General features: G+C 53.2%; 2 protein-coding genes across 6 annotated transcripts in view; one reads left to right on the top strand and one right to left on the bottom strand.

The window, feature by feature from the left end:
- Positions 1–12,003, top strand: part of TK2 (thymidine kinase 2) — a 46,396-nt gene extending 34,393 nt beyond the window's left edge. For 4 of the 5 annotated variants that reach the window (XM_069550020.1, XM_069550021.1, XM_069550019.1 and 1 more), the window contains 4 exons: positions 5,309–5,397; positions 5,967–6,046; positions 9,011–9,091; positions 10,225–12,003. In XM_069550020.1, the coding sequence (XP_069406121.1) occupies positions 5,309–5,397; positions 5,967–6,046; positions 9,011–9,091; positions 10,225–10,323 (349 nt within the window). In that variant the 3' untranslated portion in view covers positions 10,324–12,003. Of the gene's footprint in view, positions 1–5,308; positions 5,398–5,966; positions 6,047–9,010; positions 9,092–9,459; positions 9,574–10,224 lie in introns of all 5 variants that reach the window. The other variant, XR_011248644.1, reaches the window with a different exon arrangement.
- A 4,552-nt stretch (positions 12,004–16,555) lies between these two features.
- LOC138418586 (spermatogenesis-associated protein 2-like protein) lies at positions 16,556–22,311 on the bottom strand. Its single transcript, XM_069550017.1, has 2 exons — positions 21,921–22,311; positions 16,556–21,120 (listed from the first exon to the last, which is right to left on the bottom strand). Exons 1-2 carry the CDS (start codon positions 22,242–22,244, stop codon positions 20,011–20,013), a joined length of 1,434 nt encoding a protein of 477 aa, XP_069406118.1. The 5' UTR covers positions 22,245–22,311; the 3' UTR covers positions 16,556–20,010.
- Positions 22,312–23,052: the final 741 nt, after the last annotated feature.

The following is a 23,052-nucleotide window of genomic DNA, read 5'->3' as shown; positions in this document are numbered from 1 at the left end:
TTCTTTCTGCAGGCTCAGTCAACAGCATTCTGGCCAGAGCTAAAGAAGTGATGACAGGGAGGAAGGGTAGAAACCCAGCTTCTCTCCAGGCAGCGGGCCTTCCCAGTGAAGTGGTCCTGTGAGGGTAGATGTTTGGAGAGGTTTCGCCTCCTCGCAAATACAGACTACCATCACTGTGAGCCTAAACCAAGTGACATCTAGAGCTGGGTTTGACTGAATCCTTTGCTCGTACCCAGAATAGGATGTTGTGGTTCCTCCCCCAGGAGAGTTCGACTGGGTGCTGGGAACCACGAGACGGCTTGTGTGGGATGTCGGCTCCTACCTGGGAGCTTGTGTGGGGACGGCCCTTACTGCTGCCCCTTCAGCCTTGGGTTGATCCCTTTCTCAGAAGCCCTGGCAGCCTTGGCTTGGAGTCTGGAGGGACTGGGACGGAAGGAAGTAGGACAGGCCTGGCCTTGCTGATTGCAGTTGCAGGCCTGAGTGCCCAGAGAAGCCCACAGACTGGAATTCTAACCCCGAAAGCAAAATGTCTGGAGGGCCCTTCGTAACTTTTGGGCCTGGGACAATTGAGGAGCTCCCCTGCGGAGAAACCTGCCTATTCGGCCCACACCCCCACCCCAGCGGCTTTGGGGTGGGCAGAATGTGCAATTATGCCACCAGGGGTTAATTGGCAACGAGGAAGATTCTGGTTCCACAATCTCCTTAAAAACTTAAAAGACCTAAAGAGCTTCTGAGATGTGGGCAGCTGCTGGAATGAACAGCTGAAGGTGGAGAGGGAGACTCGGCAGTTAAGGCGGCCGGGCAGGCCGTTGCGTGGCCCGGCCCCGTGGGCAGAATCATTGAGCACACAGGTTTTACAGGATTGCCTGGTTGGCGTTTTCAAAGAGTATAGAGGGGGACTGAGTGGGGCCCAGCTGGGGAAGTGACACACTGACTCCCCTGGGGCTGGGGGTCAGGGACATCCATTAAGGCCCGGCGTTTGGAACAGCAGGCAGGTCGTCCCACCACCCCAGTGGGTCCTGGGCTTGGGCTCCTCCTTACTCAGTCCCGAGTGGGGGCACTCACTGCCTGGGTCACAGGCCTGAGAGCTGCAGCTTTCCTCAGGCAGAGGCCAGAGAGACACTGGATATGCCCTGGGACATGGGAGGCGGGGGCGAGTGATGCAACTGGGGACATATGGGTTTGGGGGCCATGGTGAGCCAGGCTTTCTCAGGCAGAGTTAGGCCAGTCTTCTCTGGGCCTCAGTTTTCCTCATCTATAAATTGGGGCGGACATTGACTGCACAAGGTCTTGTAAAGTAAGTAATGTGTACAGGAGGCTTGCATTTGAGTCTGTGATTTTTGTTTTAACCTGTGCTGTGCAAACCAGGGGCTCTCTGGACCTCAGGGGGAAGGTGGCAGCGAACTGTGCCAAACAGGCCAGTCAGCAGTTTTCCTGTGGACCCAGGACCTCAAATTTTACTCCTTGGGATCAGGGGAAGGCACGGTGAAACCCCTTCAGCTCACCAGTGGTGGGTCTGCAGAGAAGCTTACCCACTCCGTGTGTTCTGCGGAAATAAAAGCAGTGCCTCAGGAGTGGTTCAGGGCACCGCATTCCTGAGGCAGACACAGGAGGAGCTGGGCAGACTCCCAGGAGGAAAACTAGATACAGGTAAAACAGTGCCTGCTGCCTGAAATCCCCCAGAATCACGGGAGCCAGCTCTCATTTCCTCATTCAGCCCAGCCAGCAGCCAGTGGTCCTGGAGCCCTCAGCAGATGGCTCCTGGCAATCTTGGAAGAGGTTTCTGGATCCTGCCCTCAGGGAGGCTGCCCTGGAGTTACCTGCATGGAGGACCTCCAAGGAGAGTTTCGGGAAAGGAAGCCCTGCTTTCTCTGTCTGCCCTCAGCCCTGGGTTCGCCTGGGCCACCCAGGAGGTGTCCTGAGACCCCCCTGGAGCAGCAGCTCTCAGGCCCCAGAGACCCCTCAGGAATGAACCCCATCCCCGTATCTCCATGTGCCCCCCTGCACACGTGCACTTCGGTGGTGTCAGTCGGTTTGGTTTTAGTTAGGACTGTGCTATGTGTGTCCTGAATTGTGACTCAGTTTGGTGGTCACAGCAAAGGGGATCCTCCCAGCTGTGGGATTTCACAGAGCCTTGCAGACAGTGGTGAAGTCCTCGGGCAGTCTGACACCAGACTGTCCAGTGTCAGTGATGTGGGAGACTGTGGGGCGGCCTTCCCTCTGCGCTGCCCACTGCCCCACCCTTGAGTTGCCAGTCTGCTGTGTCCCCCAGGCCCTGTGTTTGGTGGAGGGGGTGGGGCTGATGAGCAGCTTCCTTTTTGCAAATCTTCTTGTGCTTGGAGTCAGCTTTGCTCCCAAGAAGGAAAACATGTCAAGAAGAGGGGTGTGGTGTTTTGAATATCAAATACTCTCAGCTGCAGCTAACTGCAGCCCAGCTCAGAGTAGCGTGAACATTGAGGGTGTTATTGGCTGTCTTAACATTAGACTTGGGGGTCGGTTTTATTCAGTGGCCCTCGTGCTGTTTCTGTTGGAAGCACAGATGCTAAAGCTGAATTTCCAATACTTTGGCCACCTGTTGCAAAGGGCTGACTCATTGGAAAAGACCCTTATGCTGGGAAAGACTGAAGGCAAAAGGGGAAGGGGGCAGCAAAGGATGAAATGGCTGGATAGTATCACCGACTCATTGGACATGAATTTGAGCAAACTCCAGGAGATAGTGAAGGACAGAGGAGCCTGGCGTGCTGCAGTTCACGGGGTCACAAAGATTCAGGCACGACTTAGTGACTGAACAACAGCTGCAGAGTGCTGTTTCTCTGTGGTTCAGCACTCTCTATCTTGTTTGTGTCAATATATGATTCCCTCTTGGTGACAAAACGGCTGTGGCAGAACCGGGCTTCTCATCTGCTGGCCACAGGGTGGGTATCTTGTCAGTGCTTTCCTCTAAGAGTGAGGAAGCCTGGTTATCATAAACCCCAGGAAACCCTCCTGTCTCACTGCTCAGGTTGGGCCCCTGTGACCTTGGCCAGGGGAGAGCATGTCTCTGAGACCAGTAGGTCTGCCCTGAAGGTAAATGCTCAGGCCTGTGGGATGGACCCTGAATAGATCATGGGTTACTTTTAAGGAGATAGGAAAAAAGAATTGGGGGGTGGGCAGCCATACCAGCGTGGCAGTCTTGGAGGAGAGCCTGTGATCACAAAGTTGGTACCTCTACTACCTGACTTTCAGTCCCCTCTGCAGTGTCCCAGGACTTCCTCCATTCCGCCTCCCCTTCGAAGCCTCCCCCACTCATTCAGGGTGGGGGTCCTCACCCTGCTCCGTGCTGTGCTTAGTCGCTCAGTTGTGTCCGAGTTTGCCTCCCCATGGACTGTAGCCCGCCAGGCTCCTCTGTCCATGGGGATTCTCCGGGCAGGAATACTGGAGTGGGTTGCCATGTCCTCCTCCAGGGGATCTTCTCAGCCCAGGGATCAAACACAGGTCTCCCACCTTGCAGGTGGATTCTTTGCCATCTGAGCCACCAGGGAAGCCCGCTGGTACCCCAGCCCCCACCCCCGGCAGTGCGCATTCTGCTGCTGCTTGGGCAGGTGCAGCTCTTTCACCCTGAGGGCATCGGCTGGACTCAAGCGCTAGAGGAGGAGCCCCCCTCCAGTCTCTGCTGTGCTCTGTCGCTTGGGCTCCCGGGCAGGGCTGCTCAAGCCTGTCATCTCCAGAGTGCCCCTCTCCATGCCCGCCTTGCCCCCTGCCCCAGGTGGGAGTCCGTGCCCAGCATCTGGCAGCAGGGCAGCGGGTGGGGAGTGGGGCAGGCTGCTGCAGACCACCCTCTCTCCCAGACTCTTTTCCCACCTCCCCTTCTTTAGTCAACAGTGAGAAGCTCCCCCAGCTACACACAGCTCAGGCACCTCCACTCGCCCATAGCTGGCCTTGTCATCCCCAGTTTGGGTCCATCCAAGATGATGGTCAAGACTGGTGGAGGATGTTGAAAGGCCGAATTCCTCTCTTGGTCTGTTTCCTCCAGCTGCTGCCCCTACCTCCACCTCTTCCATGCTCATTTCCACCAGGGCAGAGGACAGACGCTGGGTCTGTCTCTCTCTCAGGCATTCTTTCTTAGCATAGCATTTTATTTTTTTAATTATTACTATGGTTTTTTAATTTTTTTGGCTGAATAGTGTGGCATGTGGGATCTTAGTTCCCTGACCAGGGATCAAACCCACGCCCCCTGCATTAGAAGCACAGAGCCTTAACCACTGGACCGCCTGGGAAGTCCCCATCCTTTCTTCTTGTCCAGTTATCACATTAAATATGTAGTAATTCTTACCCCCATTCTGTTCCCTGATTTGAGAGCTGCTGTTGCTAAGTCGCTTCAGTCATGTCCGACTCTGTGTGACCCCATAGACGGTAGCCCACCAGGCTCCCCTGTCTCTGGGATTCTCCAGGCAAGAACACTGGAGTGGGTTGCCATTTCCTTCTCCAATGCATGAAAGTGAAAAGTGAAAGTGAAGTCGAGATTTGAGAGCTAGTATGCTGTGAAGTTTTAGAAAATACAGAAAGAGATAAACATTTCCAATAGTCCTACTGTTCAAAGAAAAGCTGTGTTAACGTCCTGGTGGTTTTTTTCCCAGTCTTCTTTCAGAATGTGTGGATGAGCACTCTTGATAATGCGGCTGGGTCATGCCGTATGCAGCAGTTTTATATCCTACTGTTCTCACTGAATGATGAGCACTTGATTATGAGCATTTTTCATGTCATAAAGTATTGTCTTATGGGATCATCTTTCAGTGACTGCATGGTTTTTCTGTTACATAGATATACCATGATTTAGTTTTTCATTATTTTTCAAAGAATGCTACAGTGGGCATCCACTATCATGTCCATACATACATTTCTAAAGGTGAGACGGGTTTGCTACTCCCCCTCCCAGCCTGGGCGCTGTCCCTGTTCTTTGGGGACAGGCTTTATAGCCCCTTCCTTGGCTTAGAGTTCACATCCTGAATTTCTCCCCTCAGGCAGTGCCACGACAATTGCTGCATTTTATTGAGTTGACCAGAAAGCTTGTTTGGGTTTTTCCATGAGGTGTTACAGACACAAACTTATTGGCCAACCTGGTACCACGAACCCTCCCAGGGAGCGGGAGGTTGGAGGTGCTTAGGGTCCCTGTCGTCACTGCCCCCCCCAGTGTCTTGTGATCACACTCTGCTTTGGTGCCCCTGGCAGTGCCCTTTCAGCAGAAGCCATGCCCAGATGTTCTGGGGGGAGTGACGTAGTCCAGGAGCTATCTCGTAGGAGAATAAAACCCTCACAACTCTCATTGCAGTGGGAAAATGCCCGAAGTGGACTATGTGGTCCTATCGGAATGGTTTGACTGGATTGTGAGCAACATCGACGTGTCCATCGACTTGATAGGTGAGACAGCCCCTCCCTGGCCTCCCTCCCCTGGGCCCACCAAGGATATGCTTAGCTGGGCCCCCAACCAGCAGGGGTGGTGGGTGGGGCCCTCTCCATAGGTGATTCTTCCCTGTGTTAACTCAGCCTTCTCCCCAAGGGCACGCAGAACCGGGCTTCTGGTTCCTCCTGGAGAAGCCCATGTTTCTCAAACTGCTTTCCCCTGGGTCCGCTGTGATGTGATGGGTTTTTCTTAGTTCATAAGAGAGAGAGGAGGGACGGAACCCGAATGGTTACTGAGACCAGCCGGGTGCTGGGCCCTGTGCTAAGCTCTTGTCTACACACGGGACTTCATTCAGCCTTGCAGTGACCCTGCAGGGCTCGTGACACAGGAAGACAGTGGAAGTCGCCGTGAGGGTCAGATGCCTGTCTGGCCGCACAGCTGCTCTGCATCCCCTGCTCAGTGCTGCGGGCAGATGCTTCTCTGCACACCCTGACCCTGTGCCTTCCTTCCTCCCACCCTTCACTTTCACTTCCAAGCTTTGAATGGAGCAGTGAAAACCACATATATATGTATTTTTAAATCTCAGTTTATCTCCGGACCACTCCTGAGACCTGTTACCGGAGGCTGAAGATGAGATGCAGGGAAGAGGAGAAGGTCATCCCACTGGTGAGAGCCCCTCTACCCTGGGAAAGGGGCTGCATCCCAGCCTGGCCCCACCCTCTGCGAGGTCATCGTGCCCTCGTCACAGGGAGAGAAACAGGAACTGAACATGTGGGAGGGTGAACTCTGACTTCCTCTGAGGTTGGAGACCCTGTGCGTGTCCAAGTCTGCTTTACTTCTTATAGCCCTGGACTCAGTGGTGGGTACCGCCATGCTCAGAGCTGTCCCTTCTCTAGTTCCTGCCTGGGTGTCCCCAGGGCTTGTCCAGTCCACCTCCTGAAGATGGCATGCCTTTGTGCCCTCTCACCCCCAGACCCTCACTATGATGTGTCCGCTTGCTCACTTCTGCATCTCCAGGGCTTGGCACTGTACCCGGGAAGGAGGTGGAACTCACTGGTATTTGTCCAGTCCCTCGCCCTTCCAGGTGCTGGTTCAGGGCCATGTCGACTCTAGTCAGGCTGTCGCAACCGGCTTGCACCGCTCTCCTGGCCTGGCCCCTCACTATTCACATCCCCCAGAAATCCAGCCCCAGTACGGGTGCTCGGTGAGGTGTCTAATAGAGAACACCATGCATACGGTTCCCTAGCCCCACCCCCTTGGTGCCTCGCCACTCTCTAGGTTACAGTCCTCACTTGAGGCATGCCATCCGGATCCTGCGTGATGGGCTTCGTCCCCTTCCACTCCCCGCCTTTTCATGCTTCAGCTGTAAAGAGCTAGTTGTGGTTACACACACACACGCACACACACACACACACACACACACAGAGTCTTTCCCTACTCCCTACCATGTGAAAGTGGCTCAGTTGTGTCTGACTCTTTACAACCCCACGGACTGTACAGTCCATGGAATTCTCCAGGCCAGAATACTAGAGTGGGTAGCTGTTCCCTTCTCCAGGGGATCTTCCCAACCCAGGGATCAAACCCAGGTCTCCTGCATTGCAGGCAGATTCTTTACCAGCTGAGCCACCAGGGAAGCCCCCTACCGTGGAGTTACACACATGTGTCTTTGCATAGCAGTTTCTTTTGCCTTCCAGGTTCAGCTCAGGTATCACCTCCTCCAGGAAGCCTTCCCTGACCTTCCCTTTGTTATGCTTCCCCAGCCTCTGTGCTTTATTATGGTCACAGCCCTTAGGACAGATATTCTGAAACTTTATGTGTTTGCTCCCCATCCCTTACAAAGCTGCCACGAACCTTTTCAGATTAGATCTTACCACTTCTGCATCCCTAGCATGTGTCCCAGGGCTTGGCACCTTGGGGTTGCTCAGTTAATATTGAACTGAATGTCCTGTGTGAATGCCACTGGAGGTGAACAGACAGGCTGGGCAACCACTTCCTGGGATGATATGGGAGTCTGAGCTCAGGGTGAGCTAGACTGGGGACTAGACAGCCAGTCCAGCTCCAGAGACCTGCCTGGGCACCAGGAGGGTAGATTCCAGCCATGAAGTCCCAAGCCTTGGTCTGAGCAACTTCTTTGCAACCTGGAGACAGGAGTGATAGAGGGAGGGTGTAATGCGGTGGGGCTGGACTGTGCTGGCCACGGCATGGCAGCTCTGTGCGGTGAGCCAGATGTTTGGAAGAAATGACAAGGCTGGAGTCCTCCCAACTCACTATCCAGAACATTGTCTTAATGGTTTTGACAAGGCCTGTAGACCTGTCTGTTGCTGCCGAGAACCCGCGAGTAGATAAAGAGGCAGCAGTGCATTTTACCTGAGAGCCTCGGGGCTGGGAGGAGGAGGTGTTTGCTGGCAACCAGCGTGGGCCTCCCTGATAGCGCATTTGGTAAAGAATCTGCCTGCAATGCAGGAGACCCCAATTTGGTTCCTGGGTTGGGAAGATCCACTGGAGAAGGGATAGGCTACCCACGCCAGTATTCTTGAGCTTCTCTTGTGGCTCAGCTGGTAAAGAATCCACCTGCAGTGCGGGAGAACTGGTTCGATCCCTGGGTTGGGAAGATCCCCTGGAGAAGGGAAAGGCTACCCACTCCAGTATGCTGGCCTGGAGAATCCCATGGACATAGACCGTGGTGACGCAGAGTCTGACACAACTGAGCGGATTTCACTTTCACTTTCAGTGTGCCACTCAGTCCTGCCAAGGTTGCCTTTGAGGCAGGGCTGGGCCTCTTTTCCTTTGACTCTCACCTTGTCTGCCAGCTGAAGTTGGTCCTGAAGGCTTCGAGGATCCATAGGTTATGAGTTGCCTGTTGGGGTGGGAGCAGCTGAGCGGGGCTCCTGGGCCAGTGAGGGCCGCCGCAGTCCTCTTGGTGGGATGGATGGGGGGAGGGTTCAGAGGCTTCCCAGGCCCCCATGCAGTCATGATGGCCCTGTTGATGGGGAGGTGGCAGAAAACGAGACCAGCCGGGTAGGAAGATGTGTCTGAAGTGCCAGTGGAGCCGAGTATGCTGAAGGGTGGCCATTTTTTTCTTTTTAAATAACTATTCTGTTTTTTAAAATTGATTAGTGATTTTTGGCTGGCTGGGTCTTTGTGCTGCTGCGAGCAGGCTTTCTCTAACTGCAGTGAGTGGGGGCTGCTCTCGAGCTGTGTGTGGGCTCCTTACAGTGGCTTCTCTTGTTGCGGAACATGGGTTCTGGGGCTCGTGGACTCCAGTAGTTGCAGCACGTGAGCGCAGTAGCTGCGATGCACGGGCTTAGTTGTCCTGCGGCGTGTGGGATCTTCCCCTGACCAGGGATCGAACTGGTGTCTCCCGCATTGCAAGGCAGATTCTTAACCACTAGACCACCAGGGAAGCCCCTGGAGGGACACTTCGGACTTGTGCCGTCGGGGCTGGCCGTCGGGGTGCTTGGCTGCGTTCAGCCTGGCCCACCTGAGTCAGGCTGGCTGTTGCAGGCTCCTTTGTCCAGGGTGGTGCTCCGTGTTCACTGACCTTCCCTCAACCTGCCTGAGCCCCCCAAGGGGAGAGGTTTGCCCCCCTCCCTGCTCCTGACAGCTCTTGTGTTCCCCACCCCCCCACAGGACTACCTGGGTGCTATTCACCACCTGTACGAGGAGTGGCTCATCAAAGGGAGCCTTTTCCCCGTGGCAGCCCCCGTTCTGGTAAGTTCCCCTGAGGGGGCAAAAAAATTCTCCAGAAGGAGGAATGACCCATGGGCATGCCGGCCAGTCTGCAGTCTAGGGAAGCAAGGACCAAGTCCCTCAGAGGTGGAGAATTTGAGAGAAGGAAGCAGGGAGGGTGGAAGGGACCCTATCTCTCAGTTCCCTTTCTGGATTGAGTCTTAGTGAGCTGAACACACCTGGGAGAAGGTGACCTGTCCTAGTGTCACTACACCCGTGACACAGTAGCATCTCACTTATCCAGCATCGTCCCTAGAGGAATGTTCCAGGTGGCCAGAGCCCCTGGACCTGGGTTTTGGCCTTAACTGCTTGGGATGGTGGTCTTCCTGATGCACCTGTCCGTCCTCCAGGGGGTGACTGGCCCAGAACCTCATTGCACCTTGTCATGGTGACCCCGGGCATCCAAAGGAACGCCAGTTGCTGTTCTGGTCTGTCACACAGGGATGCCCTTAGGAGGTGCTGAGGTGTGTAGGACTGTTTGCTTCGGACTGCTAATACCTGTGAGCGCCTGTGCTTTCCCCTTACGCACCTTCTCCTGCTGACACTCACCATTTCTAACTGTTCGATGCTTCTGCCCAGTCAGTGTTTCCCTCGCCCTCATTTTCTGATTTGCTCCTGCTCAGAGTTTCTCCAGGCGGGCAGATGGGTCCCGTGAACTGTTCGGAGTGTGTGAGCAGCGTGGGAACCGAGGGAGGGCTGTGTGCCCACTAGTGTGCCTGGCCTTGGGGACATCTGTCTGGGCTGCTCACACACTGTGCTCACGGCTCTTCCAGGCAGTGAGGTTGCTGGAAAGTGAGATCTTACTCTACTGGATTTTTCTAGAGAGTTTATTTTTTCCCCTCTTTATAGAAAAGTAGGTGATAGAAAATGATGAGAAAAAAATTCATTCTCAGATGACTGTCCTGGGTTCTTAAGTGAAAATACGGTTGAGAATGTGGATTGACCTAGAACTGGTTGTAGCTTGGTCCTGACTTGCTTGTTCTCCTGCCTGTGACCTTGGGCTTCTGTGCCTTTCCCTGCCTCATCCTGCCTGCCTCTGTCTGTCTCTCCTTCTGTGAAGGGAGGAGGATGTTGAGGTCAGGTGCAGCCCTGTGACCCCTGTGTTTCATTTCCAGGTGATCGAGGCCGACCACAACATGCAGAAAATGTTAGAACTCTTTGAAAAAAACCGGCACCGAATCCTAACTCTGGAGAATCGGAAGCTTGGTCCATAGGATAGGAAAGATCGTGCCTGAGAAATGCCTGCTGCCGCCAAGTTAGCTATTAGGAGCAGTTTGGAAAACTCCACTCTCAGGAGGGCTTTGTATCTGCCCACAGTTGTCTTCCTTCTGGCCTTCTCTCCTTTCCCAGTGTCTTCATCCTGGGATCCTGGGCCTCGTGGGTAAATGGGACCAATGGGTTTGCCATGCCCTCTGGTGGCACAGCCTTGCATTCCCCTGGTGCGTCTCCTGGTGGTTTCCCACTGCTGGGTCCTTCTAGGCTAGGGAAGGCTAGCCTGACTTGTGCTGGGCTCATGGTCTCTAGCCCTTCAGGCCATCCAGGAGGGCGAGGTAGTGGTCTTCCGTCCCAGGGGAGGAAGTTGAAGCTCAGACAGACTAAGAGGCTCCCCGGGGCCACACAGCCAGTGACAGTGGAGTCAGCACCATTCAGACTCCTGCGACTCCCAGCCCAGCTCTTGCCCCAGGCTGCCTCACCCCAGAGCCCCGCCTTGCCTACTGGGGACCCTCAGACGCGCGAGGGGGGGGCCAGCTGTGTGTGCAGCTGGCGTCATCTCTTTCTCATGCTTTGAGCCGTCCTTGAGGGCAGTTGGCGTTTCTTGACTTTCACAAAATTGTGCCACGTTTGGCTTGAGCCCAGGGTTCATCCCTTCTCTAGCGTGAGGCTGATATGGTACTTACCACCTCGTCAGGACTTCCTGACTTAGGGGAGGCACGCACTGGCTCCTGAATGGTGCTTGGTCTCCTCGGTGACAGAGGTCATGCTTGAGCGGCTGCTGATGACCTGTCAGGGCAGTGGCTTGTGGCCCCCCCGGGCTGGTGTGCCCGGTGTCACGCTGGGGCAAGGGGCTGCCAGCCTGGCTTCTGAGGCTCCCTCCCTCCTTAGTGGCTTGCGTGATGAGCTTCACCTTTGGAGTTTCTCTGAGTTTGTGGCCCAGGGGAGAGACACCAGTGGCCTTAAGTCTTTTTGAAATGTTTTTCCATCCAAGGGGACATCGTGGGCCACAGACTGTGAACCATCTTTATTAGCTCAGACTGTCTTAGCTGTGTTCAGCTGTAACAGTGCATCAAAGGCACAGCTGCCTCCTGAGTCAAGTAGCAGCAAGAGACAGGAAGAACATTCTCTCCGAGGACAATCTGCACGGGAGGGATGGGGCTTGCAAGCAAAGGCTCTTGGAGCACTGGAGCTCCTGAACTTCGGACGTGGGTGGAGAGAGCTTCCAGAGGCCGTGTGCGGACGTGGGGGTGTGGATTGATCATGAACTTGGGGGAACAGGCCTCGGCCTCTCCTGAGTGGTGGTCGGTGTGCCTGAAGGTTGGAAGGCCTCGTCTCGGCCTTCATGTGAGTGAGGCACGTGTGCACGCAACTCGCTGATGTAAGCTGGTGACAGGTGCCCCTGGTGGCCCGGGCTCAGAGGCAGCGCTCGGAGGGCAGCACTCTGCCTCCTGGCCCTTCGTGGAGGGACCGATCCTGGGCCAGTTGCACAGGCGGGGATGTGTCTCAGCCTAGACGCCAGTGATGGACCAGCAGGAACCACGGCCGCTGCTACCAGTCACCTGGACATGCCGGGACCAGCTTTGGGACTTTGCAGATGAATGGTCCAGTTTTCCCCACAGCTCAATTTGAGCATCTGTACTGGAGGGAAATGTGAATAAAAAAACCCCCAAAAGATAGAAGTATGTATCTCCTTCACATAGAAGTGCAGCTGTGGGTGGTCCAGGGCTGGTGTGGTGGCTCAAGACCGTCGGGTCCCAGGCTCTTTCTGTCTTTCTGTTCCCAGATTGACTTCCTGGTTTGAGGCTTTCTTCCTCCAGGGGCCTTACTGTCCAGATGGCTCTGGAGCTCCTGTTCTGTTTAGTGTTGGCATTGGACACACTGCCCTCTCTCCCCCACCATTCACACCTAAATTCAGATGTGGATGGTGACTTTTGCACAACTAAGATAAGCTGGAACGTTCTAAGTGGACTTTGCTGGAGACCTCGGAGGTGGGGGACAGGCAAGCGGGAGGGCTGGGCCACACGGTCTGGTTTCAGTTCCGCGGTGCCTCTGGGCTCCTCCCCTCCCTTCTGCTTTCACATCACCCACCCTCACTGCCTGCTGCTGTGATGTCCTCAGCACTGGCCAGTGGGATCCCACAGTGGAGCTCTCAGGAGCCCCTTGCCAAACATGGACTCTGGGAAATGATGTCACCCAGCCGGTTTTTCCCATTCCTCCCTCCTTTCCACCAGAACCCCTCACCTCGATGAGAAGTGCCTCCCTGCCTGGGGAGTGCATGGTTGAGACACTTCTGGGATTCCTGCAGACTCCCAGCGTCCCACCTGGGGAAGGCAGGATTGAGGTATTTATTGCTTTAGAGCAGGTAGGAGGTGTTTTCAAAACCTCTCTACCCCTGGATGCTATCTATCAAATCTGCATCACCCTCATTTTCCTGGAGCCGGGTGGGGGAGCTCATGTCAAATGCTTAACATTATCTGTAGAATGAGTAACACTTGTTCCCTTGGCCTCTGCACCCTGAAGAGTTAACAGTTATTAAAATAATTGACAAGCTCTTGGAAATGTCAGGCCTCCACCATTGAGAATCTAATAACAATTATATTGCCCCCAGTGCCTCTGGGCTTTGGCAGTGGATTACTCACTTACCAAAGGCCAGGGTCAATGGAACACAACTTTTTTTTCTTAATAACCTCAACCCTGTGGCCCCCCTGAGGCTGGGGTAAACTCTGTGTTCCTCTGGTTTCCGTAAGGTGGTGAACTTGGCCAAAGCTGTCATTAAACAGAAGCTAGGAGAAAGCCAAGCTTGTGGGATCAGAATGGGTATTAGCACTTAATGCTGTCCTCTTCAATTTCTGCATCTTTTGGCTTTTTCTTCTCCAAGACAGGTTCACGGAACACGTGTCTGGGGACATAGTAATAATAGGTACTCTGGGAAAAGAAGGATTTGTAGTCCAGCAAATTTGAGATCCACCACCTGGGTACTCTCTCTGAGCTACACAAAGTACGTTAGCCTAGGTAAAGTCAGGAAGTCCTGCAATAAAAATGCCTTCTGAAATTTGCTTTAGTCAGGGACTCTCAGACTTATTTGACAGTAGGACCCCTCATTTAGGGGGTTATTAACTTCCAGGTGTGTGAGTGTTCCTTGGAACGCATGTTGGTAAGCGCTGTTTTAGGGTGCCTGCAGCTGCTGATGACTCCCGGTTCTGGGCCCTTTGAGATGCTGTAGCTCCTGGTTCTCTAACTTTAGGCCGTCTGAATCCTCTGATGGACATGTTAGGCATGGTCTGCAGGGCCTGTCCCTAGAGTTTCTAATACAGTGGATCTGGGATGTGCCTGAGAATTTATTTTCTAACGGCTATCTAGGTGATAATGAGGCTGCTGGTCAGGAAGCATGCTTTGAGGGACCACTTCTTGTAGCTTTAGGTTTTCTAGAAGTGGACATCCAGGAATTCCCATGAAAACTTGATGCGTTACTGAATCTTGTGAGTGCTGGTTTATCTTATCTGTCAAATGGGAGCATTGCTCACTTCTGGTGTGAGGATAACTGGCCTGTTGTGTGGAAGGGGCCCAGAGCATGGGCAAGTGCTAAGTTTTAAATAAATCTTACCTTTAGGGATCTAGATGTTGAAACATACTATAAAATGTCTATAATTAAAACAGTGTGGTACCGGTACATGAATAGACCTGTGGGATAGACTAGGAAGCCCAGAAGTAGATGTAAGTACATGATAAAGGTGGCATCTCAATGATTATCCCACTGTATTAGAAACTCTGGGGGCAGGCCCTGCAGACCATGCCTTAACATGCCCATCAGAGGATTCAGACGGCCTAAAGTTAGAGAACCAGGAGCTATAGCATCTCAAAGGGCCCAGAACTGGGAGAAAAGATGGATTTTTAAATAAATGGTGCTGAGATGACAGAGTCATCATTTGTAAAAAGATGGCTCATACGCCACGCCATACCCAAGAATGAACTCGAGGTGGCTTAGGGATCTACATGTAAGATAATGAAACCGTGCACATACCATAAGAATGAATGCTTTGAAACCTCAAGGTAGGAGAACTTTGTAACTGATTCCAAATCCAGCAATAAAAAGATGGATAAATCTGGCTAAAACATGTCTATGACAAAAGCCGTGAGAAAACAAAGTCAAAAGAGATCTGACGACATGGAGAAGATACTCAAAACGTATCACAAAGGATTAATATTCTAGAAGAATTCTTAAAAATAGACAAAGAACCAAAACTCCAATAGAAAAATGAGAAAACTATCCAAACAGACAATTTACAAAAGAGATATTAAAGTGGCACTGAAAGACAGGAAAAATACTCGAATTCACTCAGAGAAATATAGATGCTATGGTCTAAATATTCGTGTCTCCCACAAATTCATATGTTGAAAACCTAATGTCTAAGGTGATGGTGTGAGGAAGAGGGACTTTAGGAGCAGGATGATTAGGTCATGAAGGTGGACCCCTCTCAGTTGGGATTAGTGCTCTGGTAAGAGACCCCCACAGAGGTTCCAAGCCCCTTCTACCATATGAGGGAACAGGGGGACATAGGCGATCTGCAGTCTGGAAGAGGACCTTCACCAGTACCCAGCCATGCTGGCACCATAGTCTTGGGCTTCCAGCCTCCAGAACCCTGAGATTTGAATGTCTGCTGTTTATAAGGCCCTCAGCCTTTGGTATTCCGTTATAGCAGCCTGAACAGACTAAGACAGCAATTAAAGAAGACCGAGATACTTACTAGACTGGCAGAGAAACACACATCTCGACACTCTCTGTTGTACACACATCTCAACACGCTCTGTTGTTGCGGCTGTGGGGGACACTCATACATTACTGGTGAGTATGCAAGTTTGTACAACACCTCTAGAGGGAAATTTTGACCACACCTGACAAACTACATATGTACATACATCTTGATCCAGCAACCCTGCTTCTAGGATGCGAAAATATATACGCACAAGGTTGTTTACTGCAGCATCGCTCGTAACCGCAGAATATTGAAGACAGCCGAAAGGCTCTTATGTAAGAGAGTGGCTAAATAAACCATGGTACATCCATACAGTGGAGCAGCATGCAGCTGTGAAGTAGAATGAGAAGGTGCTCTCCGAACAGATGTGATACAGATTTCCAGGACATGCTGTTCAGGGAAGAAAGTAGTGTCCAAATGAGTTTCTAGAGTATGCTGCTGCTAAGTCGCGTCAGTCGTGTCTGACTCTGTGCAGTCCCATAGACAGCAGCCCACCAGGCTTCGCCGTCCCTGGGATTCTCCAGACAGGAACACTGGAATGGGTTGCCATTTCCTTCTCCAATGCATGAAAGTGAAAAGTGAAAGTGAAGTCGCTCAGCCGTGTCTGACTCTTCGCGACCCCATGGACTGTAGCCCACCAGGCTCCTCTGTCCATGGGATTTTCCAGGCAAGAGTACTGGAGTATGCTAGCCTAAGGAAAATACACTGATGTATAGGGCGGACAGGAAAGATAATCCAGAAAATATGCAGGTTGGTGGGAAAAGGCTGGAAAGAAAGAAAATTGAATGGGTTCAGGGTTGCCGGGATGAGAGGGGAATGTACTCAGTGAATAAATCATTTTGGGTAACTCTTGACTTTAGAACCATAGTAATGTCTCACATACCACCCCGCCCCAAACAAACAGTTGACTAGGATGGAAGGGGAACGGAAGATGGAATGCAAACACCGATCAAGCACGAGCGAGTAATGACCACAGTGAAGGTGCTGGGAAGAGCTAACTGAAGTAACCCTGGAAAACTGTATCTAGATGGGACACAAGAGGAGTAGAGGTAAAAGTCACTTCACGTTAAGTGCTGAAATACAGTTATTCAAAGTATTTCTCATAGGGATATATTTAGCAGTTCTGAAACTATACTAGAATCAATTTAGTAGACTCAATAGACTAAATAATCTGCAGATTCTAAGAGCTGTGTTTCTCAGAGCTGTTAGAAAGCTATGTCTATAAACAAGAGGAGGAGAATAAACCCTGTGGTACCAGATTAGAATTGCGGTCTCAGTGTGAACTCATGATTTTAAAATTACATAATAGCTAGATATGGAAATATAGCTATGTGTGCGTATGCATGGTTTACTATACAGACGTGTGTTTCCTAGCTCTGTCCCGTGAGTGGGCTTAGAAGCAGTGACACCCAGTAACAATGTGTAGCCCTGGCACTTAGATCTTGGTCTCTAAACATTATTCTCTAATACAAGGAACCAGAGATCCTAGTGGTTTATTCCAGGGATGAGCAGGTAAATATCACCAGTAACAAGATCCATGGACATCATACATCCTTTGATAAGATGCACTGAGGACAGAGTATCCTTTTTTTCTTTTTTTAATGGTGGTATTCCTGCCCAAAATGTCTAACCTCACTCCACCCATAAAAACACACCAGACAAACTCAAACTGAGGGATATTCAACAAAAGAACTGAATGGTATTCAGTTCTGATCAAAAGCATAAAATCATCAAAGACAAGAAAAAGAAACTATTACAGATTGGAAGGGATGAAAACTCACAAAGGTAATGTGGGATCCTGGAGAGGATCCTGGAATAGAGAAGGAAATTAATGGAAAACCTGGTGTAATTTAAATAGAGTTTGGCTCAGTGGTAAAGAATCCACCTGCCAATGCAGGAGACGTGGGTTCAGTTCCTCAGTTGGGAAGATCCCCTGGAGAAGGAAATGGCACTCAGCCCAGTATTCTTGCCTAGAAAATCCATGGAGAGAGGAGCCTGGCTGTCTATAGTCCAGGGAGTTGCAGAAGAGTTGGACATGACTTACCAACCAAAAAACAGCATAGTTTGATAATAATTGTATCAATATCAGTTTCCTGTTCTTGATGACCATACTGTGGTTATGTACAATGACAGTTTCAGGGGCAGCCAGGTGAGGGAGAGAAGGAAATTCTTTGTGCTATTTTGCAACTTTTTTCTAAGTCTAAAGTTACCTTAAAATGACTCCTTTCATGGGAAATGAAAACAGAACAGTACTATAAACATTATAATCCCCCAGTTTTAATATACGTCTGTGTAGGAAAACAGACTGAAAGGAGCTGTGTCCACAGCACAACACTGGGCATCTCCAAACGGCGGGGATGATGGACATTTTTGCTTTTGTTTTCACTTTCACCTGTCTTCTCTGCGTTTCCTACCCACTGATGGTTTCATTTGTTGGAGTCTTGGAAACACTGGTGAATGAGACAAGCGTCTCCCTCATGGAGTTTATATCCTAGTGCATGGAAAGGAAGATGAATAAATACATTGAAGACACCTTTGTGCAGAAAGCTGAGCGAAGCTGCTGTGATCGGTGGCCAGGGAAGGCCTCCGTGAGAAGGTGACGTATAAGGTGAGACGTGACTAACAAGAATGAGAAGTGGGGAGGAGCGTGCAGTGGGGAGAGGGCAGAGGGAACAGTCTTCACAGAGGCTGTGAGGTAGGGGTGGATTTAGCTTGTTCAAGAGCCCAGAAGAAGTCTGGGTAGCTCGGCTGCAGGGGTTTTGTGGGGAAGAGGGCATGAGGGGATGTCAGAAGGGTAGGACGTGCCCTGCCTATGGGGTTTGGTATGGCCTTGGGAGCCCCAGGAAGGAGTGGAACACCCGAGTCATGATGGAATCTGGGTTTTAACAGAATCCTCAGCAGCTGGATGGAGCTGACTGCCAGGGGTGAGGGTGGAGGCTGGGAGACCAGGGAGGGGACTGGTGTCCTCCAGGGATCTGAGTGGGAGGCCTTGGCAGCTCAGTCAGGGGCTCAGCCTTCTGTGGAAGGAGGAGGGACGGGGTCAGATTTGGTTCTTGTCGTGACAGAGAACTACCGTTGGATGAAGGATGTGAGAAAGAAATCAAGAAGGATGGGCTTCAGCTTTCCAGTAAGTGGGGAATACTGGGGGCAGGAGCCTGCGGAGAGAGCAAAAGTTCTGTTGTGGTGTGGGACTGAGCCTATTTATTATGTTAATAATCAGAAAATAATGAATGGAGAGTGGAGAGGGGCTGTGACTCAGACCCAGGACTAGGCGCCCTGGCGGCTGTGGTTCTCAGGCCCATCCCTGCTCTCACCTCATCCCTTCTCCTGAGGTTCCTGACCCGCTTTGTGCCCAGCCCAGCCTGTTCCCAGCCTGGTCCTGATGTTCTTCCCTAGGATGGAGGCTTATGGCTGGGGTCTGCTCCAAAACCACCACTCTCACCTCCACTGGCTCCAGACACTGACAGCTCACCGGTTTGGGTGTTGACGGCTGGGTGCTATGCGGAGTAATTGGCACGAGTAGCTTGGAGGAAGGATGGATGGATGGATGCCTGACCAGTATGCCTCTCTCTCCCCAGAGACTGCTTTCCGATTCGTCTCAACGTCTGTGTAGGGCCTGACCAGTTGTCGGGTTGGGAGGGAGGTGGGGCCAGTGTTCCTTAAATCCTTCCCTCCTGTGGTCCCCCTTGATCTGGGGACTGAAAATGGTAGAGTCATATGCTCGGCTCTGGGGACAACAAGGCAGGCACCATTTATTAAGCACCTGCTGTATACCCAGAAGGGGCCTTTGCATGTATGGCCAGTCACTTAGTTGTGTTCGACTCTACGTGATCCCCATGGACTGTAGCCCGCCAGGCTCCTCTGTCCATAAGATTCTCCAGACAAGAATACTGGAGCAGTTGGCATGCCCTCCTCCAGGGGATCTCCCTGACCCAGGGATCGAACTCAAATTTCCTGCGTTGGCAGGCAGATTCTTTACCACTGAGCCACTTGGGGAGCCCCAGAAGGGGCCTTTGCCACCCCCTTTATTATAAACTTTCCTGTTCACCACCACTGTCAGGGGTAGGTGTCGTCCTCCCCACTGGACAGAAGCAAAGCTGAGGGGCAGGTCCTGGGCGGGTGCCACCTGCCCCTCCATAGAAAGGCTCTCAGCTGGAGAGGGAGACCACTCTCTTGGGCCACCGTGAGGAACGCCCGTGTGCATGTGTGTGCACGTCCCTGGTTGCACCCACTTGTGTGCATGAATGCATGCATATGTGGGGGCAGGAAAGGCTGGTGGAGGGGCACCCCCACTCCACGCAGCCTGGGTGATGGAGCCCCCAACCCTGGGTGCAGAGCAGGCCTGTGAGCTCATCCTGGGCTCCCAACTGTGGCCTTGCTCTCTGTCAACCAGAAGTTAGCTGAGAGAAGAGGGAGGCTGACAGATGACCCTGAACAGATGGAGGGCGGATTACACATCTGCTTGTCTATACAGCTGTCATATGATCTGCCCTGTGACAGGTGCCTGAAGGATGCCAAGGGAGGCTGCCGGTCAGAGATGCAGGGTGATGGTGCTCCCAAGGTCACACGCTGAGCTGGGATGTGAAGGGCACAGGAAGCGCCCCTACTCGTGAGGTTGGCGGTGTGCACACACCTCCTAACCTGTCTCAGCTCCCTGTGAGGTGGATCTGACATCACCCCCACTTTGCAGACAAGGAAGCATGGCTCAGAGAGGTGTGTGGGGGGGGGCCCAGAGTCACACAGTCTGTAGGTGGCAGGGCTGGATCCTGAGGCCAGCTGGGATGAGCAGGCTGGTCCCTGTGGCTGACATGCTGGGGATTTGGCTGGTGTCCCCACTGTGGTTCCAGACCCATCATTTCTTCAAGTGTCCTCTTCCTGGAAGAAGAGTGGTTGGCTTAGGGAGTCCGCCCCTGTTCCCTCGGAGTGACATGCTCATCTGTGGCTCGGGTAGGGTCCCCGTGTGGGAACTGGTTCCTCGAGCCCCTTAAGGGGGACATAGTGAGCACTGGGGCCTCTTGTACATGAAGTGGAGGACTGCGGAGACCTCCAGAGCAGAGCAACTTTACCGTCTGGGCTGCAGCCTTCGCTGGCTGGCTCTGGCCCCACAAGAAGCTCTGATTGTCTCTCCTCCTCAACTCTGGGGCAAGGGGTGTCCCCCAGACAGCTTGCTGGAGTTGAGGTTCTGAGGAGGTGGGTGAAGTGCTCACAGAGCTCTTCCATCTCCGAGGAAGCACTTGGAGGCTCAGTGTCCGTGCCAAGGGCAGCTGGATCCGGCAGCGCATCTGGCTTTGGGGCCAAGGAGTTCTCTGACAGACAGGACCCGGGCCTCTGGCGGAGCTGGCTGGGGACTGTGGCTCCTTTACACTCAGAAGCCCTGTCAGGGACCTGGGGCTGCTCACCACTGCTACCAGAGGCGGCCACCTCTGCTGGAGCGGGGCTGGGCCCAGGGCCTGGGCCCTGGAGTTGCTTCTCTTCCAGGCTGCTCCAGGGCTGGTCCCAGGGGAGCAAGGGTGTCCGGTGCAGCGTGAGGTCACTGTAGCAGGTCAGGAACTCCTCACTGTCAGAGCATGTGCTGGCACGGTGCAGGGAGCCCAAGGGGACCAGGGGGCCAGTCAGGAGTCCGAGGGGGGCTGTCGAGACCTCAGGCAGTTTCAAGGCCACAGGCAGAGAGCAGAGAGCATCAGGGCGTTCGGCCAGGGCGCTCTCGGCTCTCACTCCTGCTGAGGGATCCGGCCCAGGCTGGGCCTCCCACAGGGCCTCCTGCAGTCCTGTCTCTGAGCCAGGCCTATGGTGGGACCCCGCCACTCTCTCTCTGCCCGGCCCGAGGAGCTGCCTGCCCCGGGTCCTGAGAACGGCCTCACACGCGACTCTTGTCAGAAAGATCTCAAACACCATCTGTTTGGTGTCCTCCTCGCTGATAGCCTGGACCAGGGAAAACTCAACCTCAGAGGTGGCCATATAGCCCAGCCGGCCCAGGAAGGTGTGCAGGGTGTGTTCTGAAAGCACAGGCCGCACCCAGTAGGCAAAGCTCCCCGTGTACGTCTGAAACAAACAGGGGTGCTCGTTAGGGTGGGACACGCAAGAGCAGAGTGGCTGTGAGGGGAAGGATCAAAGACTGGCACGGAGGCTCCTGAGAAGCAGGAGGGCCAGGGCATGGGGCCTTAAGGAAACCTGGCCCACAGGCACGTCACCCCTGTCCCATTTTACAGAAGGACACACTGAGGCCCAGAGGCAGGACTTTTGTCTCAAGTCACACAGCAGAAGAAGGAGCCAGCCGGTGCCCTGGCCTGGAGCCAGAAGCGATGAAAGCTTTCCAGTGGCTTTCCACAGCCCAGGTCTTTCCCTTGTTTCCTGTGGCCTCCTTGTTGCCTGTTCTTTAGAGAAGCAGGAGAGCCTGGTGGTTTGGAGTGGCACTGTCTGAGTCTGAGTCCTGTCTGGGCTGTGTATTAGCTGGTGACCGCAGAGCAATTTCCAGGTGGCGCTAGTGCTAAGAACCTTCCTGCCAACGCGGGAAACATCAGAGACTCCGGTTCGGTCCCTGGGTTGGGAAGGTCCCCTGGAGAAGGAAAGGGCAACTGACTCCAGTATCCTTGCCTGGAGAATCCCATGGACAGAGAAGGCTGGCGGGCTCAGGGCGGTAGGATGGAAAAGAGTTGGTGACAACTGAAGCGACTCAGACTACAGATCAGTTGCATTAAACTCTTTAGCCCTCAGTTTCCTCAACTGTAAAATGGGACCAATGTCAGTGGGCATGACAGACACATTATTTCCTCCCCCACCCTGAGGCAGGGCCCTGGCCACTCCCTGAGACCCTCTCTCCCCAGGGTAGTGGCGACACCTACCTTCAGGGACCTGATTTCCTTCCTCCAGGGAAACAGGAGCAGATGGATAGAGACCAATTCCAGGAACTCCAGTGCCCGCACCAGTTTGTGGTCGATATGCTGGGCGGAGCGGGGAGCCCCCGAGTCAGGGGCCACCTCCTCAGGCAGGTAGAGTTGAAGAGGGGGCCCTGTGTCCAGGAGCTGCTGGGCCCTGCTGGTGAGAGCGGCTTGCCTGCAGACCCCGAGCCGGCCCTCTCCTGCCTCGTCCAGGTAGAAACTGATGAGGTCTTCGAGGAGGGTCTCAAGAGCGTCCTCTTTGGGGCCCGGTGCCTGGGGCCAGCTCATGGCGGCTGTGAGGGGTTGGATGCAGACTCCCGTGGCCGCCTAGGCCGGCCCGCCTCTGTCCCGCCCTATGGCTCAATCAGGAAGCCCAGGAGGAAGTTGCATTAGCAAAAGAGAAAGCAGGGCCTTGTCTGGGCTGTTGCTACTCCTCATCCTGGAGCCGGCCGGGGCTGCGGCCAAGCAAGGAGGCTTTGTGGGTGCAAACCCCGGCATCCTGCCACGGGTGGGATTGTTCTGAGGTTGTGTTCTACCCTGTGTCTGAGAGGGTCCCCCCTGGGACCACCCCAGTTGTCCACAGCAACAACCTGCTCATAAGTTCGTCTCTGTTGATTCAGTTCCCTCCCTTGTCTTAGTTCCCGGTTCCTTCACTGTGCTTCCTGGGATCACCTCCCACATAAACTGCTTAGACCCAGAGGTTGAATCAGGCACAGGTTTTTGAGGGCGTTGAGATGGACCAATCACCTGTGCACTCTCATCTAGCCTTCATCCCTTCCCTCCTTCCTTCTCCTCTCTCCTTCCCTCCCCTTTTTTTTCCTTCCTTCCTTCCTTCCTTCCTTTCGCCTACTACTTAATTCAGTGATGATTCACTCATTCATTCATTCGGTGACTCACTCCTTCCTTCCACATGGGTCTGCATTTCTCAAAGTGTGCTCCACCGAAGAGCACTTGTCTGGGGGCTCTTAATCTCCCATGAGTGAAAATTTCCTGTGGCCAAATGCATTTGGGAACTGCTGGATTAAAGAAGATCCCCCGGCTTCTTGGCATTAGGACCTTTCCTAAGGGGTGTGAGTTCCTAGAAGGGGCAACCTGC

Source organism: Ovis canadensis, chromosome 14 (genome assembly GCF_042477335.2).
Source record: "Ovis canadensis isolate MfBH-ARS-UI-01 breed Bighorn chromosome 14, ARS-UI_OviCan_v2, whole genome shotgun sequence".
NCBI lineage: Eukaryota > Metazoa > Chordata > Mammalia > Artiodactyla > Bovidae > Ovis > Ovis canadensis.
The sequence above is the reverse complement of the archived record's forward strand: the minus strand, read 5'-3'. Positions and strand labels throughout refer to the sequence as shown.

What these genes read in the sequence shown, in the direction of transcription:
- LOC138418586 (XM_069550017.1), bottom strand. Translation starts at nt 22,244, where the DNA reads ATGAGCTGGCCCCAGGCACCGGGCCCCAAAGAGGACGCTCTTGAGACC. An exon ending in AGGAAATCAGGTCCCTGAAG is followed by an intron (nt 21,121 to 21,920) that starts GTAGGTGTCGCC and finishes TGTTTGTTTCAG; the next exon opens with ACGTACACGGGGAGCTTTGC.